This window comes from Antedon bifida, chromosome 2 (assembly GCF_963402885.1).
Source record: "Antedon bifida chromosome 2, ecAntBifi1.1, whole genome shotgun sequence".
Lineage (NCBI taxonomy): Eukaryota > Metazoa > Echinodermata > Crinoidea > Comatulida > Antedonidae > Antedon > Antedon bifida.
The window spans coordinates 5,949,835-5,970,407 of NC_136227.1; the positions used below are offsets into that span (position 1 = coordinate 5,949,835).

Here is a 20,573-nt window from a genome sequence, read left to right on the forward strand (position 1 = left end):
TAGTAGCGGCCATTTTTTGACAAAATTTTCTGTTAGAGCAAATAGGAATGTATATATTGTGAACTATTTGACACCAAAATCGATACTCTACGACAAGCGGTTACAAAGTTATAGACCAATTTAAAATGGCAGCCATTTTGGACGCCATCTTGGATTTCTCGGAGAGCACAAGGAGGATTTTTCAGGACTTTTAGTATGATGTTCCAATCATAGTTCTCGACCTTTCCTGAAAAAATTAGCTTGTTACCAGAAATTTCCGGGTCTGCCTATACTTATGAACTAATGCTCTTGGACTATATGGAATCAAAACATTAATGTCACAAAAAACGCCATTGTGCTAATAAGACAAATAAATTCAAGTCCAAATAAATTCTTATTTATTAAATATACTCTAATATTATAACATTTGAGTACTTTAGCAAATAAACTGTATACTCTAGATTTGGTTCATGAGAAGGTTAAAAAGGTACCAAACTGCATTTTTTTCAAATGTGCAGTAGATTCCCAGATACAATTCCAATCATTTTGTGCTTTGCATATAATCACAAAGTGGCATTGGCTTAATAAATAAGAAAAAAAAGTGAGTCACCCACTTCGTTTATATACATTTTTCGGGGATAAAACCTTGTATTGTATTTACCTCCTCTCAGTGCCAAAAAACTCTTAATACCAAGATCCTTCGCTCTTCGGAGTGTGTTTCTTATTTTCTCCTTCATCTGTTGTGCGCGCATCAAATGGAGCATGGTGTCCAATCCGCAATAATTAAGTGCGGAACTGGCAATAGTCAAGAACTAGTTACAGAGTCGCCAGCTGGGTGCCATGTTACATCGCAAAAAAGTGAATGAATGAATGAATGAAGAGAAGAACTTGTCTAATCTGAACACAATTCAAGTAATAAACAAGGATTAATTTCATATAGTTATTGATTTGGAGATTATATTGTAATTTTTTATTATAAAATAAATGAATCAGAGTCTTAATTTTCCTGTAGAAACCAGAATTCAAATAAAAAACAAAACAGAATTAGCTGATGTTTGCTGGTTGTATTTTTTTTAAAGCATGATCTAACAATTACTGCAAATTCAACTTTTTTTGCACAATCTTCCAAATTGGATAGGCCTATATTTTTTTTTTCAAGATTATCAATTTGAAAATCTGTTAAATAAAACTGAAGATTATATTTATGAACAAAAAAAACCCAATAATTAGTAAAAACAGGTGATGAACTGCGAGAAGCTAGTGGCATACAACCCTCACATTTGAGTACTTTAGCAAATAAACTGTATACTCTAGATTTGGTTCAACCAAAACTATTTTTGGCACGAGAAGGTTAAAAAGGTACAAACAACTGCATTTTTTTCATTCAAAGAACTACTAATATTAATTTATCCACAACTAAAAATATTTACTTATATAAGAATATAACTTATCTTTTAATAATCTTTGATATATTTAGGATACTCTTATTGGCAAGACATTAGTGTTTGGAAAGTTGTCTGTTTTGGAGGAGAGTTGATGTTATACGTAACGCTGTGTATAATAAAAAATACACAATGGTTAGCAGAAAACATTACATATTGTCAATCAATCTTGATATTGTCCCGACTTCAGCTGTTGTAAAACGTCTGTTAACATTTGATTGCACATTGCGGCGTATGGATTCATTTGCACCACTTGCACTTTAGCAAACTCGCTTCCTAGGTTCGAAGCTTTCTTAAAGTCATTCAGTGCAGGCTCTTCTTCGCCCTGTAGTTTCCGAATCAGACCACGTTGAACGTAAGCCTGACATGCAGCCTTTCCGCTACCGTCGCTTAGTTTAATTGCCATTTCTAGGTCTTCAACAGCTCCTGAAATGATAGTTTTATATATTATTTTAAGTTGAATAATTCATTCAAAATTTATTTCAGACAAACTGTCCATAGATAAATAAAAATACAATAGAAAGTGAAGAAATACACAGCAATATATGTAACAACCATCAGAAAATCATGGAGAGAAGACCAAGAATTATCTGTTGACATGCTAGTGCCTCTCTGCACTTAAAATACATTCTGGAATCTGACTTTTTTAAATGCTGTGGGGGTATTGGAAAATTTCACTTTAATGATCACTTGTGGTGTTAATAATTATTTTCTTAATGTCTTATCACAATTTCTGTAAAATTTATAAATATGTTTGTAGATTTTATGAGCAGACAATAAAAAGTTGAGAAATGGTAACCGCAATTTTTATTTTATTTTTCACCTTTAATGTCACCTTTCAATCGAAGGGCTTGAGCTCTATTATTGTAGCAGGACGCCCTCTCTGGCATAAGCTCCACAGCTTTATGGAAAGCGGTTAATGCAGCATCGAGGTCTCCCTTCTCTGCGGCATGTACTCCTTCCAGTTCGAATTGTCTTACTTTTGTTACCTCTTCATTTTCTTCTTCTATGCAAAATACAAAATAAATGTACATAATCATTTATTGATTGGTATCAGTTATTTAACTCAATCAATTGCATGTATTTGCAATTATTATATTCAAACTTTTTTCAAACATAATCACCATAAATAATATGACTGTTTAAATCCTACATTTGTACACAAAAATAGAAATTTTTAAACCAAAATTTTCTTTCTGCTTCATTCATATTTTTTTTATATTCTAAACAAATAAAACATAAGCCTAATTGTATTTTTAAATACAATTAGTAGAGTAGTAATAACCAATGAGTCTAACTTTGAATTAATAATATTCAAAATTTAATTAAAGCATAATGCTGGTACTACCAGTGGTAGGTTGGTCAACATTGCCTTCGTCAGCAGAAATATACTAGACTTGATCTCCCTTGATAGTTTAGGGTCGACCGGGCAGGCAGTAAGGCAGTAGAGTACTTTTAGATAGGCTAGGCCTAGCTAGGCCCATTTCGGACCCAAATTTCTTTATGAAATGTTTGTCGAATTAAAATAAAAAGAAGAAACCATATAAGTTAATTATGTTGCATACCTTGCTCTATTATCTCATCTTCTGTTTGTTTTGTGGGAACTGGGAACAAGGGATTAAAAATTGCATTCAAAACAGCCTCATCGCGGACAGATTGCATGATTGTTGTTGTTTTTACTATTTTGACCTCAAAGTGACCTCTAATAATATTCGATAGGTACTTTTTCTATTTTCTACAAATGTTGCGTTGTTTTATATTATTGTAATTTAAACGTATTTTAATTCATAAATATAGTGATTTGCACGTACGTCGTACGAAAAGTTCAGAATGAGAAAACTAGGCTATAACAACCTAACCTACACATGGAACATTTTTATAAGCGCCCAAAAAAATTCTTTTTCAGTGAAAGAGACCGATCGAATGCGAAAACTGCATGAACACGTCACGTGCCCAGTCAAGCGAGGAAACCCAAAACAACAAAGAAAATTCAACAAAATCGTTAAAAAATAATTGTTTGCAATGAAAAAAAGTAAAAAAAATATAACCATTGTTTAATATATAAATTTTGTTCGAGAAAAAATATTTAAATGGTGTTTAATGACTGTATTTTGAATATTGATGATGTGTCTTTACTAAAAAGTTATTTATAGGTTTTGAGATCATAACAATGCGCATGCCAGGACCGATATTGTTGTTTGAGGGGCTGAGATGGTCTTATAAAGTCATTTTTTAGTTAATTAAGGTAGGTTAGCTTATAAATTGTTAACCGAATTAATCCAATGTATCTGTGTAAAATGTTTATTAAGAGTTTGTTTATTATTCAAGTTCAATTTTGGAGTATTTTGACAATAATTTGGTTAGCACGTGGCGAAGGATCAAACGTTTGGCGATCGTAAAGTGCTAACCTGGGGATTTCCATAACAAAACCACCTCCATCAGCATTTTGTGGTTTGGCCTAGCACGTAACATTTCGACTTATTACTTTACGTCACTCAGCCTAACCTATTGGAAATATGATACGTCTGTTTCTAGATTAAAGTATATATATTATTATTATTGTATTAATTATATTATACGGCTTTTTGATTGAATATAAATTTCGGGTTTTTGAAAGCTATAATTTTAATAAACAAACAGGCTAGCTAGCTAGCTGGCTACTTACTCTACTTACTAGGCCTAGTAGTAGCACTATACTATACTAGTCTCTGCTCTCTCTTTACCCTGGACTTGTAGTAGAGGCGTAGGCCTAGGCTAGTAGAGTGTGACTGAATTAATACATTTTGATAAAAAATTTCATATCTAAAAAGCAGCATTGATGATATTCTGGTACTTGTAATTCTGTTAAAATAAAACTGAAAAATTCTCTTCTACCAGGTCCTATGACCTTTGACCGCTAATACGACAAGCATGGCTGAAGACTTTCAAACCCAACAAAATGAGATGCCAGTGTTGTTTAATGCGTTATGGAACCAGCTTGGTGAGGTAACGCAAAACGGGTAAGTTACAATAACAATTTACACACTGTACATGTAGTACTCGCGCTGATTGATAAAGCTGAGTTCCCACTTAGACCCAACGCAAGGACGTAGAAGGTAACGTAAGTGAGTTGACCAATGACTAGCGACAGTTTGGATTATCAAATAATGTGCGTTATGCCTGCGTCGTTGTGTTGTGTCCATGTGGGAACCAAGCTTTAGGATATGAAAACTGGTTAATAACAAACACATGCCTTGCTGTTCTCAAAGCCTATGTGCTTTCCCATAAACAGAAGCGTATTGCAACGCTTATTATATTGTTCTTAGCGATCATGACGTCATTTGATGGGATTTTTAAAAATATTATACCGTATAAATGGTTATATTATAGGATGAAAACTTTTATAATTTCTTTTTGTTTTCTATAAAAAAATATGCATATTTATATTGTATTATATCTATTTATCATCGTTTGTTATCGTCGGTATAAGCAAGCCTTAATTAAAGCTTTTTGAACAATATTTATTTATACATTTTAAAAATCATATTCAATTTATTTTAGTACTGTGACACCAACGCTTGCAGAACCAATTAACTATAATTATAATGAAATAAACGATCCCAACAGTGTGAACAGGTGTTTAGAGGAAAATTTGCAGTTGGATGGTGTCCTATATGACCTCCAGCCAAATGTCCATCCACATTTCCTTTCGATGATGAACTCGTCTGAATTTCAGTCACAAAACTACTCTGTAAGTAAACAGTTTGTCATTTTTTCAATTAATGTTCATGTTTTTTTAAATTTTTTTATTTATTTTATTTTTATTTCAACAATATTTAATGAGGGTGATCCATCCAGCATTATAAGCTGATCATTAGGGACGCTCAAACAATACAAACAGTAAATACAAAATAAACTATAAAAATAAAAAATTAACAAAGATATAAAAAATTAAATATATATATTTGTTAACATTGTGAATATGGTGGGTATGATTCCATTATGTTTTCATTCCATCTACATATCATGTTTAAAGCTACCCATTTTATTTATCAAATTTGTTTCAATTTCAAAAGGTGCAGGTCTAGTAATTAATAAAGACACTAAATCCAATATAAATCTGATATATTTCTCATAATTTATTTATTGTTTTTATTTATTTGTTTACTTCAATAAAATAAACAAAAACACATTAAATGGAAAATATATATATATATATAAATGCATAAAGAAAGTTAATCAACTTAGGTACATGTTATCCAACCACATCCGATCCTCAAACTCCTAAAATCATTTTGGTAGTAATCAACTAATAATATTGTTTATATTTATATCTGAAAATAAACAAAAACATCATTTTGGTATTTCATCATTAAAAAATGAAAAATTATGAATTGAGTGAAGCGAGAGAAGTTTTTAGTATTCAAATCATTTTATATATTGCAGTACTTTTTTTTATATTATTCATTGAAAAACAGCATACAAAATTATTCCCAGACATGACTTTATTATGCTTTTACTCAGATTTGCACATGCTCAGATCGTATTCATTAGGTTACCGATTGTATTGACGTCGTCTGCTATTAAACAGTACACGTATCTATTGTCGTCTGCTTCAAAACTGTACGCATAATTAATGTCAAATATAGTTCACATTATAATTTTGATCTAGGAATTGGTCAGTTCATTTGTTAATTGTAAGCTTCTGGTTTCAAGGTAGTTGAATAATTATCTTTTATCTAGAGTTAGTTCTGTGTTATTTATAGCGATGATTCACTAAGGTATTATGATTCAACCAAGATTAATATTTTGATCACCCCTGTCTGAAAATAGACTAACCCAGGCAAGTTCAGACTTGCAAATTTGAATCTGTTCATAATCTGATGAGTCATGATTGTATATTATAACTACCCTGTAGTTAAAATGGAATAACCTGGGCCTGTCTGTTCTTGTAGCTTACTGTTAGAGGAGATTGGCTGAAACGTTGTTTTTAGCTTTGAAAGTTAATACATTGATTTAAAGCATATGCACGAAAACCCTATTTCTTTCATCATATATGAAAATAAATTTTTGACACTTGCGAAATTCATAGAATTGTTAGTTTTTTGGAAGACAATACTTTGTTATTTTGTCATGAGACACACGTCCCTCAATAAGGCTCTAATTTGGGACACATCTTGGATAATTAAGTGCCTTTTGAGAGTTGAACCCTGTTTCCTACATTAGTGCTATTTCGCAATAATGAAGCACCACGTGATCAGTCAAGTAAGTAGGTGTCTTTTATTTTTGGCGTCCCATTCCCGCCGATAGTTTTACCACGAGGTGTTGGTCTGTCTGTGAGTGGGACTAAAATTTTCTTGTTGGTCATTTTTCTAATTGGTAGGTAGTTTTTTTGCATGTAACAAGTTTAATAATCTACTATCATATCTATATCATCCCAATATTTTTTAATAATTTTATTTATGATGGTGTTTTATTAATTATGTACCAATTATAAGTATAGGCACTAGAGTCGCAAGCACAATATAAGTTATTTGACCAATCACAAGTGATGGATTTTTCGAAATGTCGCTTGTCATTGGTCAACTCGCTTGCATTGCATCAACAATAGTGGGAACTAAGCTTTAGTATGACCCTACTTTAAATTCTTTTCTTATTCATTAAAGATATAGTGTCCCCTGAAAAAATAATTTAAGAATTGAGTTGAATATGCCATTTTAATGTCACATAACATAGTTATTCACTTTGACTAAAAATTGGATTGAAAAAAAATTTATCTGAATAAACTGTAATTTAAAGTAAAAAAATAGTCAAATTGGCTACCTGCCAGTGGGTTTTTGGTTGAATTTAACCATTTATTTTGTGAATTTAACATTATTTTGTTTTGGTAGTCTGAATTTATAAACTTTTAAAATACATCTTTAAATTGATTTATGGTTTCAAAGAATGGTTAAAATTATTTTACATTTTTTAAACAAAAAGAGTGAGTTATTGTCACTGGGTTTTTCCAACTTTATATTTTTTTCCCAAGTTATTAATTACTGAAATTAAATGCAATATGCTCTTATAAATTATGTTCATTGAACCATGACCAACACAAATTACAAAGTTTACTTTATTTACATTATGTCAGTCTGTGACTCCTAATAAATAGTTATATTATATCTGCCAACTGTCGCATGAGGGCCGATTTTTTTATGCCTATTTCTCAACCATCCATAAAAATATTCAGAAAAGCATTATTTAATTATTTTATTTAAAGTGCCTATTTTGAGAGGAAAATTAATTTGAGCATTATTAGCCTGTGGTTATAGGTATTTTATGGTTGATCTAGTACAGGAAAGCCTAATTCAATTTGGTGAAAAATTAAACATAGAGGGCGTATTTCACGATTATTTTGAATTATTACAATTTTAATTTTATTTAATGTTGGCCACCGAAAAATTTGGCAGTTATATGATATTGATATAACTTGCTGTAATGCGTTATGACATTGAATTATTAAAAACAAAATTAATATTTTTGTTTGCATAATAATTGCTTCATTGTATTAAATTTTTACTAAATGATTCATTTCTGGTTATTGTATTAAAGTGTTAAATCGTGGAGGCCAAGATTTTGCAACAGTTAAAATGATACCTAGATGTTACGTAATAGTAAAGAAAGTCATAGAATATTTTAACTAGCTAGAGGTTTTTTTTTATGGGGACATCTCTGGACCCACCAAAATCTCCCAGGGCTGTATATTGACTGTAGTGTTAATCTCTGCCTACACTATCAAACTAGTTTGACAAAAAAAGTGTGATGTGCCCAAATATAGCAGTGATATACCCAAATATGGTAGTAATATGACATCATTATGTCCATATATATGGGAACATCACTTTTTTTTATTCAGCCAAAGAATTTAATTTAGTTACATCTTACGATCGTCATTCACAATGTTCTGAGCGCGAATAATTAATTAATTTTGGGTTTTCCCCTCTTCTGTTTGATATAGGAGAGCATTTATTTTTATTTAATAACTCATGTAGTTAAAACAATAACATTTGTTATATTATAATATACTTCCTAATGATGTATGCTATTGTAGTTTTGGTTTACAGATTATGATTACTGATTTAGGATTTATTATTTTTTGCAGCCACCACCAAACGTGTTGAGTATGAACGCTGTTTCACCAGGAGGAGGGGGAGGAGGAGGAGGAGGACCGGCAACAATGGGAGGTGATGCTAATTACCAACAAGGGGATGCCATGCCGCCCCCACCGTACTCTCCGTGTGGGGCGGCCTCGCAGTTTATACCCTCAAAGTAAGTAAAGCAGAATGTTGTGGGACAGGCAGACAATGACAGAAGAAAGGGAATACAGTAGAACCTTTATTTTTTGCGTACCCTGAGTTTACGTTCCCTGGATTTTACGTACGCATAAAATGACAGTCATCATTATTAGTAATTTATTACATAAATAGTGTTATTTTCTTACATTGAAGGTGCAATTTATCATCAACAAATTACAAAGCCATGGAATCCCATGTTTTACGTACTTTCGAATATGTAATGCTTTACTAAGGCTCTATCAATCTTAAAATCCATTTTCGCATTGACCAAAACAACTCCACTCCACTTAATTATAAGGCTATTTATGTACACCATTTGTCAATGTTTTCTACTGCCAGTGATGATGAAATTTGCTATTGGCATTTTGCCTGAAAGATCATTTGTAATTTGATTAAGTGGTGCTTGATTCTGAAATGTCAATATATTTTATTGTAATAAACCATAAAACTATGAACAAATCTACTATAAAATTGCTGGTTTGCAGACATGAATTTTGAGCCATAAAGTAATAGATATATGCATTATTACCCCGCAAAGTTTATATTTTGCCTTTTTTTGTGTTCTTTCTAGTACCGACTACCCTGGAGATGCTAATTTCCAGATCTACATGGGGCAGCATGCCCAGACAGTGGCAAAGAGTGCAAGTTGGACAGTAAGTATACGTTTGGAGACTTTCTTGTCATACCTTTGTATGGGACTTCTTGGATCTGGGTAGATAAATGCACTTATAAATGGTAGTGAAACCAGAAAGCTATTATAAGTAGCCATCTCTTGGTGTGTTTCTTGGTAAGATCTGAATTTCCAGTAAACTAGGAAGTTACTTTGGAGACTTTCTTGTCATACCTTTGTATGGGACTTCTTGGATCTGGGTAGATAAATGCACTTCTAAATGGTAATGAAACCAGAAAGCTATTATAAGTAGCCATCTCTTTACGCTAAAAATATTAATTATTTTTGTAGTTTTCTAGCCGCCTGAACAAACTGTACGCAGATAAGGATAAATCATTCCCCATCCAGTTTAAGGCGGAACTGAAACAGAGGGAGCAGTTTTACATTCGTGTGATGCCTGTGTTTAAGAAGCCTGCACACGTACAAGAAATTGTTAAACGATGTCCTAATCATACTGGAGAGGACTCAAAAGGTATAGTATGACAAAGGCAATCTAACAACAGGACACTGAGGTCGCCTTTCCAAGATAGGAACTCGTAACAATCCTTTGATATTATGTCTGGCTGCGAGAATTACCAACAGTATGTACATATTCTCTGTGGCATGCAGTGTTTGATAACTGGAACTGATCGTGTTGCAGCCACAGATAAACTCTTTGATCTCCAGAGCTCAGCATCCTCTTAGGTTGCCTTAGTATGATTATTTGGATTGGCTCAAGATGTAAAGTCTAGTCTAGTAAAGTCTTTATAATAATAATAATTATATTCTGGATTTATAAAGTGCTTATTGTTGTGAAACCTCTAAGTACTGTACATATTACTACCCCGGTCATTTTTTGATCAAACTTGTATGGAAACATACTCCCATAATATAGCTAGTAATTTGTCACATAAAGTTTGATAGTGTAGACAAAGCTTTACACATTTTGTTTTATTGCCACAGAACCGTGTGCTAAACATCTACTTATATGCGAGCACAAACAGGCGGAATACTGCCAGGATCCGGGTACAGGACGTCTTAGCATCCGGGTGCCTTATGAAAACCCGCAGGTTGGGGCCGAATACACAACATATTTATTTACTTTTAAATGCACCATTTCGTGTGTTGGCGGCATGAATAGGAGACCTGCGATGCTGATCTTTACATTAGAAGATCAAAGGTTGGTTTTTTTATTTAATTTTCATTTATTATTAAAAGTCATATACGTTTAATTTGTTTACTTGATAGCAATATTCGTTCCATGTGGGATACTATAGTATATTGAGATTATTTACAGGGTTAGGTTAAAAGTTTTAATTTTCTGTTATCATTTCTGTTATTCAGCGGTACTACATTGGGAAGGCGAGTAATTGAAATCCGGCCATGTGCTTGTCCAGGAAGAGACCGAAAGAATGATGAGGCCGAGTCTAATAAAGAAAAGAGATTGAAAGACAAGGGAACGAACAAAAGAAGTTAGATTAACTTAATTATTTCAAAGTTTGTTAAAATTGATAAATAATATATGATAGTGAACTTTACTTTATTGTGCGAGAAAGAGAATTTATTATTTGAATGGAACAGTAGCATGATGGCTTACTTACAAATCAAATTTGACTCTGCTTTGTTCAAAGACCATCTGCAAAGACCATCTCTTCAGATAAATACAAATAAAAAAAAAAGATTTTAGCCTAGTCATAACTAATTGTTTTATTATTTATAGCAAAAGTGACGACGACACAAACAAAAACAATTTCGCAAGTTGGCAAGAAAAGAAAGTTAAATGCAGACGATGAATTGTTTACCATTACTGTAAGTAGCCGACAAAAGTAAACTAGGCTTAAGGAATAATGATCGATTGATATACAGTTTATAGGGGCAGATTCAAGGGTGACCCGGGCCCTCCCACAGTTTCGAAAATTGAATGCAAAAGATAACACATCAAATTCAACTTCATTTCACCATTTTTAAGCACTGCCAAATCTTGGATCTGCCAGTGGTTTACAGTACATAGTTTACATACTTGCCCCAGTGTACGTAGCTCACACAACCATTGTCATAGACGAAATAGCGCCGTGGTTGGCAGCACCTACTTGACATGGTCCTTAGAGGAGAAAGCATGTAGTTAAAAAGTGTAATACCTAGTCCACAGTGCATTGAAATGACATTTTGTTTGTGGAATGCCCTATATAAATACATTAACATTATAAATACATTAACATTACAAAATGATATTATTAATTTTAGGTTAAAGGAAGAGAGAATTATGAAATGTTAAAAAAAATAAATGAGGCTCTGGAGTTGATGAGAAGTATACCACCAGATCTAAGGAGGCAGTCCAGTGGTATACATAGACATCTTAAAAAAGAGTAAGTATTGATTCAAACCAATTCCTCTTGAAACCAAACTTTTTGAAATTACCAGAATGTATTCCAAAATCCGGAATTCACAAACTAATGAAAATACGTTCTGAAAGGAAGGTTTTACAGAAAACCCCAAACTAACTTTAGTTTTCATCTCCTGTACAAAATAAAGTTAGTATAAAACAGTATTTTAAACATTTTGGATTCTTCAGTTCAATATACTACGATTTGGGCATTTTTCGAAAAAAAAAACCTGTACTTGCTGGTACGACGATGCTGGAAATTTTTTGATTTTCGGTAAATATCAGTAAAATCGACTTGAAATACCATGTATTCAGCTTGATCAATTGGTCACTCTAGTGGTTTTTTTCTGTGTCTTTGAGTGGCAGTATTGAGTGATGTGAGTGAGTGAAAAAATAAAGTTTGTTTATTATTATGAGATAATTTAAGGTTGTATATTGGTGTTGTGTGAAAACAGCACTATTGATATTAATAATAATATAAACTTTTCTGGCTGTTTTACTTTATCGTTTTGATTTAGCTTATTCGCTTTTTTTGTTGTATCTCCATTGAGATCCAGCCACGGATACCCACAGCATTGTCATTTTTTCACTATTTTTCCTTTGTATTTATGTATAATTAATGATAAACAACCAGGTATTAATAACATAACAACCATGTTATGATGTATATTGTGTTTAGAAAAAAGCAACATTGAAATTACTTGTGAACTCTGACCATCTTATGGCATTGGAGAAACAGGACACATTGCAATTAGTTTAGTGAATAGTGAAATAGAAGCTAGATCGCTCACTTAGGTTCTGTTGCATTTTCAATATATGTAGTAGGTAGTAAAGACAATGGACACGTTCATATCAATATCATGATATCCATTATGATAAGCTTAGCATGATAAAACATATAGGTTACACAACATCAGGCGCCTAATAAATCCAGGGTATTATAAACTTGTTGACATACAGATCGTAATCTAATATGGTGTTTTGTTACATTGGAAAAAAGGAAGTATGGTACAGTATTGGCCAATAGGGTTAAGTGCAATAGAACTAAAAACATGGGTTGAAACCAAAACTAGCAAGTACATGCAGAGCACCTAACCAAAAGACCATCTTTTAGCAATGTTGTCTCACATCATAGCTTTAACAGTAAGATTCTTTTAATTACAACTGCACAATCATCAGTGGGCATCGTGAGGCCCACTGATGACTTTCGGTGAAAGTGCAGAAAATAGTTCTTACTGTATTGCCACAATTGAATCATGTACAAAGTAGCTGATAGTTAAAATCATGACATCCAGTCAGCTTTTATCGGATTCTATGATAAGGTCATATTTTTCACCTGTAATCAATCAAGCCTATCCTCTTTCATAAAGAACAATTTTTAAAGGTAATTTCAATTTTTTACCTTTTTCCAAAACTAAGTTTAAAAAATAATGTACTAAAAAATTGATGATTGAAATTGATGATTGAAATTGGTTTAAATATCTTTAAAATTATTCTTATTTTTGCAAATTTTTCAGATTAAAGAGGATAAAGAGAGAGAATAGCGATTTGATTGATTGACATGTGTCAAATAAGCTCCGCCCATCTGATATCAAATATGCTATTATCCATTCGACGCATTCCAGATATTAAGTTTCCAAGTTGTTCAAAAACTCCAGGTCAAAGGTTACAAAAAAAAATCTCAAGGCTGAAATTAGGATCTGTTCAAATTCGCGGCTTAACGGAAGAGTTATGCATGCGGCATATATAGTTTGTGTTTATTATTTAGCTAATACGCCATCTAGAGTCCGTACTGCAAGCTGTAGAGTATTGATTTACAAACATGTTTATTTGTTTTTGATTGGATCCTGGCAGACAGATGAACAGACATGACTGTTTTTTACGTTAACCAATGAAAACAATTTAATTGCATGCCTGAACACCTTGACTTTTTATGCACCAGATTACCTTGTGCTAGATTTTCGTTGTAATGCCGCCAGTCTGAACATAACCTTATATTATAAACGAGAGGATGAGTTAAGGGTCGTATTCAAGTTTGTTAAGGAGTTACTAAATTTTAGGGATTAAGGGGTGGTGAGGGATGGGCATCAGTCAAGTGCTATTCAGTCTAAGATGGGGAGGGATGGGTGAGTTATTGCTTGTAAAATCAGGTTTAATTCATAATTTAAAGATAATAAAATGTGTAGTAAATTAAACTAAATTTTCTAAAAATGTGTTGAAAGGTAAATGCATATATTTTAAATAAAATAGGGCATTAATCATTCATTCAAAAACTAAAAATTCATAATTATTTTTGATACAAAACAAGGCCATATACATGGCTGCAGTTGCGTGATCAAATTTTAGTTAGTGTTTACCGACCAACCGACCGACATAGTGAGCTGTAGAGTCGTGTTGCACGCGACTAAAAATCATGTGTACAATTAAGAAAGGAAAAAACAGAAATGCGGGTATATGAAAGTTTACATGATTTGAAATGAAATGCAAAAGGTATACATTGCAGTGCATGTATTGCCCTTAGTCAAGGAGGCTAGGCCCTATATTTTCACATTTTGACCCAAAACTACCAGAAAGCGAGCTTACTTAAGAATCTATGTGCAACACTGTGGTTAGTAATATAGCGTACATTTCATGTTATGTAACGGTGCTTTCATTAGGTATAGTAACATTTATTAGAAATGTACACATACGAATTGCTATAGCCTTGTTGTGCTTGTACTACTAATATTTCTATTATACTGACAAAACCAGTTACCAAATTCACCCTATCAAATCAACTGGACAAGCAATTTTCTAGTGGATTTTTTCTAATTGCTACTGCTAGTTGAAAATTTTGAAACTAGCTAATTATGTTCGCTTTAGATCAAGACACAACTTTGCGCTGATTAGCTGCATCATGGGAGTATGTTTCCATAGGTTTCCACACAAAAAATGACCGGGGTAATAATGCTCAGTGCTTAGAGGTTTCACAACATTAGGAGCTATATAAATCCAGGATATTATTATTATTATTATTATTACACAGTAATTTTGGTCTATAATAACATTGACCAATAATAGCATAAGTATGAATTATTTGTTTTGTCACTACAGTTTTTCTGTCAGAAGATGGACTGATCTTTTATTTTTGTAAATGAAATATATTATGCTGTCTCATTTCTCAATTTTATTTTGATATTTCATTTTATGTCACTTAAAGATGTATTGTCCCCCTGAAAAAATAATTTTTAACAAAATTTTTTTTTAATATGCCATATTAATGTAACATAATAGTTATCCACTTTGACCAAAAATTAAATCGAAAAAAAATGTATTTACCTGAAAAAAATGTAATTTAAAGCAAAAAATGGCCAAATTGGCTGCCAGCCAGTTGATTTTCGGTTGAATTTAACCATTTATTTAGTAAATTTATAGGTGAAAACATTATTTTTTTTCATTCTTTTTTCTATGGAAGTGATTAACGTTATTAAAACTACAAAATAACATATTTAAAGTCTGATTTAATTAATCTTCATTTTTCATGTTTTTGGGGGACAATACATCTTTAATTAATCTTTTGTTTTAATATTTGTAAAAATTGTGTTTTTTACTTTTATACTGTGTGCATGAATTTCCTTATTTGGACAAGTTGATGAAATGTGTAGGCTATAATCTTTATTTTATCCTAGATTATTTCACTTTTTTAATATTTTTATATGGTATATATTCCATATTAATTAAAAATTGTTTATCACCCTGTAATTGGTGTTTATGCTGTTAAAAAAAACAAAAACATTCTTGTGTTGAGCTAAAATGATTAATGTTACATTTTGATTTTAAGAAAGTTTTGATTTTTAGGTATCCTAGGTATTGCTTGCTTTAGTAGCATTATGATGACCTATGGATTTGAATTACCTTAATTATCTTAAACTTATTGTTTTTTTAATGTAGAAATATCCACTTTTTGTATTTCAACGTTCTATATTTTTAGTAATTTTGTTTATAATTTGTACCTATTATTCAAATATACAGTATGTATGTTTAACTAGGCATTGGACCAAATACCTAATTAGTTTGAGATGTTGTGTTCAGATGTTTTTTCCAAAAAGATTTTCTGAAAGGTCTACTGGGTTATTTAAAGTGCATGTGAACTGGTCCTCCAGTCCAGAAGTGTACATTGGAATTCCAGTTTTAAGTTCTTATCAGAAAAGACTTGTTCTACCACCAGAAATATGGCCGAGTAGTACCTTAAGTCTGTAGCGATTTTATGAAATCATTTTTTGATTTTATGATGTGTAGTTATTTATTAACCGTGAATTATTTAAGTAAACAACCTCATTTATTTGTAGTTTTCTGTAGATCAGAATTTACAATGTAGCTAGGTTTTATAGTTTGTAGATTTTTGTATAGATTGTTTTATATAGTACTAATTTGTGTGTGCTGGGCATGGACAGGGAAGATATAGGAGAATGGGATAGCTGAGGAGGATATTGGGATCGCTAAGAAGGAAAATTATGGGACGGTTAAGGGAAGGGCATATTATTTGAATGGTGGCTTATAAGTGGATCGAGATACTAGGCTGGAATAGCTTAAAAATGGATAATAAAAAGGGGAAAGTTGATACGGGAAGGGGAAAGGCTGTAATAGCCTAGAAGGAGACATTTGAAAAGGGAAGGCTGGAATAGCAAAGAAATGGGTATTGGGAAGGGATGAAGTGGGTGGTTGTGTAAAATAATTTACTAACAAAATATTTAATTATTTAAAATAAACTATTGTGAAGGAGAAGAGAAGTGTATTCTCATTTCTGTATTTTTTGTTAGCATTGCTGTTGTATTTTTTGGTTGAAGCTGCTGCTTTTGTAGTTGCTGTTGTGTTGCTTTGTCTGTAATTGCAACTGTTCCTGTCGTGGCTGTGTTGGTATCATTGTAGTTGCTGTTACGTTTATGCCTTTGTAGTTGATGTTGCTGCTGTTGTGTTGCTGCCTTTGTAGTTGATGTTGCTGCTGTTGTGTTGCTGCCTTTGTAGTTGATGTTGCTGCTGTTGTGTTGCTACCATTGTAGTTGATGTTGCTGCTGCTATGCTGCAACTCATGCGTTGTTTTTATCTTTTTAGGTCTTCTAAACAGTCACAAGCGCCGACGCTTAGTTCATTTCCCAATGGACCCGTCCTAAATCCCATGCCTTCCATGCCATCATTCCCGTCTTTCGGTAGTTTGCCGTCATTCCAGCATATAGAAACGTTACCAGTTCAACATACTGGTGGAGATTTCGCAGATTCGGCACAACCCACGACAAGTGCGGCAGCCGTAACGAATACAAAAACTCCAATGGATTTGACTTGCAATGAGGTTTCGTCTAGCCAAGAGCATCCAGAGTCGACGCCAGTCAAAAGGGAGGGGCATGGACAGCACTACGCACAAGCTGCTATGAGTATAGCAAGGTAATTATATTAAATAGGAATAAACACACATTTTTACCTGAACTTTGAACTCTGAACTTCGACCCCTGTGTCTCATGTTACTATTGATGATATCAACAAGTACATTGTTCCAATTAGGCATTTATGGAAATGTAGTGGAAATGTAGCTTGGTGGTTAACATGCTTGCCTTCCAATTTCAATGTCCAGGGTTCAATCCTGACCTAGAAAGAAAATATACACTTAATATATATATATGCACTTTTTAAACTTTTATTGTAGTTGGTTATTGTCCATTGGATGTGAAGAATGTACCAAGTACTTTCATGATCGAAACATAATGTATCTCTACCAACTTGAAGAAATTCAGACTCCACAGGTAAGCACAACATAATCAATTCAAATTTTCATAGCATGAATGCCCCTTAAACTGTTTAATAATGACTCTATAGTTTTGGTAGTGGGACTTTAGAATGGAGGAAAACCACTTGGCTTGGATAGTTGTAATGTAGTTGGGAGTATATCTTTGGTATTACCACTGTAGCTTGGGTAGTTGGACTGTAGTTTTAGTACTGGAATTGTCATTGACATGTTTGCTTAATAAATAATTTCAAAAGATAAGAAGCAAAATTATTCAAATGTATTGAACCTTAGCAAAAGTCAGAAATTTTCTAAAGCTCTGTCTACACTATCAAAAAAAGTGTGTTGTTTTTTTGGTCACATAGAGTTTGATAGAGTAGACAGAGCTTAAGTTTTCTATTTATGTGTCACTTTTTTTCAGGATATTGCTGATTTAGGAATTCCAGAAAACAAACGAGACACAATCCGACGTGCCATCATCAACGTGCGAAGCAGTGACCAGTTAAATCTGTCATCAACACCGACCATTCAAACAGGAAGCAGCATTTCATCAAGTATGCGTGGGAGTGACTTCCCAGGGTTCATAGCGACAAGATTTACATTGAAGCAAACCTTTTCATTCCGGGTCGAAGAGGAGGAAGACGCGAGAGGAGATGAAGAAGAGCGTTGATTGATTTTAGCTGCAAATAAAGCTGCAACATTGGCTGAAGTATTAGCTGTGACTTGAGCTACAACAGCAGCTGCAACATTGGCTGAAGTATTCGCTGTGACTTGAGCTGCAAATTGAGTTGCAATCCTTTTTAATCATGGCATTATCAAATATTTCTGAACACTAAAATATATAATGTATTTGTTTTAATCGGTCAAAAACAAATAACCTACATTTTTTCATCTGACCCCTAAGCTCTGTCTCATTCTTTCACATTCTTTCACATTCTTTCACATTCCCATTAATATTTCACACTGTTTCAGTTCAATTCAAAGGACATTTATTTACGTCCACAAAAAAAATAGTAATGAAAAAACAGTAATGACAGATTGAGATTATTGAAAAAAAGTAATGGACAAATCTGAGGTGTGCTATAATATACATTGAGGGTTCATAGTTCAATCCTTCCTTCCTTTACGCCATTACTTTGTCATAATGCTTTAAGGATGTGTATATGAATAATAAACCCTTCATTTTCAAGAAGCACTACACCACTTTCGAGTCAAAAAGTCATTCTGTGAATTCTCAAAAACATTTAAAGAATGCACAGAATGACTGTTAGACTCAATAGGTATGTGACATGCTGTGAAAACAAAAAGGTCGCTTATATACTGTATCTCTACTATAAGTCTCCAATTATGTGTTATCAATTTATATATTTACCTATAGTTTTAGATAAAACTGTTCATTTTTGAAACAAATTTACTGGCATTATTAAAAGCTTAAACCAGGGTAATTTTTCGCTACTTTGTGTGTTCAATAACATGATTATACAAGTACAGTATATTTAGCATTATAAAGAAAATTCAATTTATACTGTTATATACTTGGATTATTAGTATAGCTACATTTATATATTTATAAAGTAGATATATTTGTATTTTTTACATTGAAACCTGTTTAAAATTTATAAGCAAATTCCTATTGCTTCTAAATTAGAATTTCAAGCAAATCAAACTTGAATGTGAACCTCAGTCTCCCCAGGCATCTTGTTTCAGTGTATGTATATATAAAGTTGCTTCAATAAGTTGTGCATATAGTCTACATTACATACCTTGCGATACACAATTTTTATATCATTTACCTTTTTACATTTGTTTTTTCAAATTACTTTTTAATACAGTATTCATTTTTTACAAAAAGTAGAAAAACTGTAACGATAAAATATTGTAGCAAATATTTATCGCAATCAAAAATCCATGCTTTCAACCATGTATGTTTGCTAATTAAAACATTCTCAACCGAAATGTAGCCAACCATTCATAGTGAGGTTACTGTACGAGGATCTAGCTCTATATAGGTACTCAAATCTAGATTAACAAAATCAATCTATAAAGCTCTGTCTACACTATCAAACTTTATGTGACAAAAAATGTGATGTGCCCATATATGGACACGATGACATATCACTACCATATTTGGGCATATCAATACCATATTTGGGCAAAACATCACACTTTTTTGTCAAACTACAGTAGTTTGATAGTGTAGACAAAGCTTAAGTCTACTAGAAATTGTAGTAGTTACGGAAGTTATCACAATGGCATTTAATTGGCAAGGTCCGTTGAGCTGTTTTCATATTACATAGTGCTATTACGAGGGTTCTCTAATGTATATTTTGTATATTTTTTTTTGCTAGCCTGGCCAACTTTGTGTTTAAAGCTATAAAGCGATTTTGTTTTAATTTTTTAGTTAACTTAATACTACTAATGATTAATCGTTTAAAATATATTTTAATTATCTATCTCTCTCTCTAAAGCCTTGTCTACACTATCAAACTGCATGTGACCAAAAAATGTGATGTGCTCATATATGAACATGATGATGTCATATCACTACCATGTTTGGGCACATTTTTTTTACAAACTAGTTTGATAGTGTAGACAGAGCTTAAGGAAACGATTGGTACAGTAGCTAAATAAAGTGAATATTAACTGTAAATGCACCACATTTCTGGGGGTTTTTTTGGGGTGTGGGGGAGAAGATAATCATTGACCATAGATAGGATAACTGAGAATGACTACTACATTTTCAATTCCATCTTTTTGTGAGAAAAAAAAATTGTAGATGAATGATCATGTGTAATTATGTTGGACAATGTTTTTGTGGAGAAGAGGTGGGGTACGGTATCTATTGCAGAAAAGACTAAATATAACCATTTTATATAAAGATTTTTGCATTGTATGTGTTATATTAAGAGAAGAGAGTTTGTATATATAAAATGGATGAAAGATAACTTAGTTGCTTTTTGTAAAATAAAAAGAAATTGTTTTATATACTTTTGGTTTTGTTTTGTATGAATTTTTTCAACAAATCAAGTCAATTGAAATGTCTTGGACA

General features: G+C 32.5%; 3 protein-coding genes across 5 annotated transcripts in view; 1 reads left to right on the top strand and 2 right to left on the bottom strand.

Moving 5' to 3' along the window:
- LOC144835977 (methylenetetrahydrofolate reductase (NADPH)-like) overlaps positions 1-1,345 on the bottom strand; it is a 26,258-nt gene extending 24,913 nt beyond the window's left edge. The window contains exon 1 of the mRNA XM_078691130.1: positions 1,219-1,345. Within this exon, the coding sequence (XP_078547256.1) occupies positions 1,219-1,246 (28 nt within the window). The 5' untranslated portion in view covers positions 1,247-1,345. The remainder of the gene's footprint in view (positions 1-1,218) is intronic.
- LOC144836011 (tetratricopeptide repeat protein 36-like) lies at positions 361-3,160 on the bottom strand. Of its 2 annotated transcripts, none has more exons than XM_078691179.1 (3): positions 2,987-3,160; positions 2,257-2,427; positions 361-1,847 (listed from the first exon to the last, which is right to left on the bottom strand). In XM_078691179.1, exons 1-3 carry the CDS (start codon positions 3,081-3,083, stop codon positions 1,585-1,587), a joined length of 531 nt encoding a protein of 176 aa, XP_078547305.1. In that variant the 5' UTR covers positions 3,084-3,160; the 3' UTR covers positions 361-1,584. The 2 variants fall into 2 exon arrangements, with proteins under 2 accessions (XP_078547305.1, XP_078547304.1); XM_078691178.1 differs by having other exon boundaries at positions 2,245-2,427; positions 2,987-3,137.
- A 415-nt stretch (positions 3,161-3,575) lies between these two features.
- LOC144835979 (tumor protein 63-like) lies at positions 3,576-20,507 on the top strand. Of its 2 annotated transcripts, XM_078691132.1 has the most exons (13): positions 3,576-3,666; positions 4,299-4,420; positions 4,962-5,151; positions 8,545-8,711; positions 9,309-9,390; positions 9,699-9,879; positions 10,350-10,566; positions 10,731-10,858; positions 11,107-11,195; positions 11,631-11,752; positions 16,861-17,187; positions 17,447-17,543; positions 17,946-20,507. In XM_078691132.1, the coding sequence occupies exons 2-13, from the start codon at positions 4,332-4,334 to the stop codon at positions 18,192-18,194; spliced, it is 1,938 nt and encodes a 645-aa protein (XP_078547258.1). In that variant the 5' UTR covers positions 3,576-3,666; positions 4,299-4,331; the 3' UTR covers positions 18,195-20,507. The 2 variants fall into 2 exon arrangements, with proteins under 2 accessions (XP_078547258.1, XP_078547259.1); XM_078691133.1 differs by lacking the exons at positions 3,576-3,666; positions 4,299-4,420; positions 4,962-5,151 and adding an exon at positions 6,383-6,665.
- Positions 20,508-20,573: the final 66 nt, after the last annotated feature.

What these genes read in the sequence shown, in the direction of transcription:
- LOC144836011 (XM_078691178.1), bottom strand. Translation starts at nt 3,083, where the DNA reads ATGCAATCTGTCCGCGATGAGGCTGTTTTGAATGCAATTTTTAATCCC. An exon ending in AGATGAGATAATAGAGCAAG is followed by an intron (nt 2,428 to 2,986) that starts GTATGCAACATA and finishes TATTTTGCATAG; the next exon opens with AAGAAGAAAATGAAGAGGTA. An exon ending in ATTGAAAGGTGACATTAAAG is followed by an intron (nt 1,848 to 2,244) that starts GTGAAAAATAAA and finishes CTATCATTTCAG; the next exon opens with GAGCTGTTGAAGACCTAGAA.
- LOC144835979 (XM_078691132.1), top strand. Translation starts at nt 4,332, where the DNA reads ATGGCTGAAGACTTTCAAACCCAACAAAATGAGATGCCAGTGTTGTTT. An exon ending in CAAAGAGTGCAAGTTGGACA is followed by an intron (nt 9,391 to 9,698) that starts GTAAGTATACGT and finishes TTATTTTTGTAG; the next exon opens with TTTTCTAGCCGCCTGAACAA. An exon ending in TTTACATTAGAAGATCAAAG is followed by an intron (nt 10,567 to 10,730) that starts GTTGGTTTTTTT and finishes TCTGTTATTCAG; the next exon opens with CGGTACTACATTGGGAAGGC.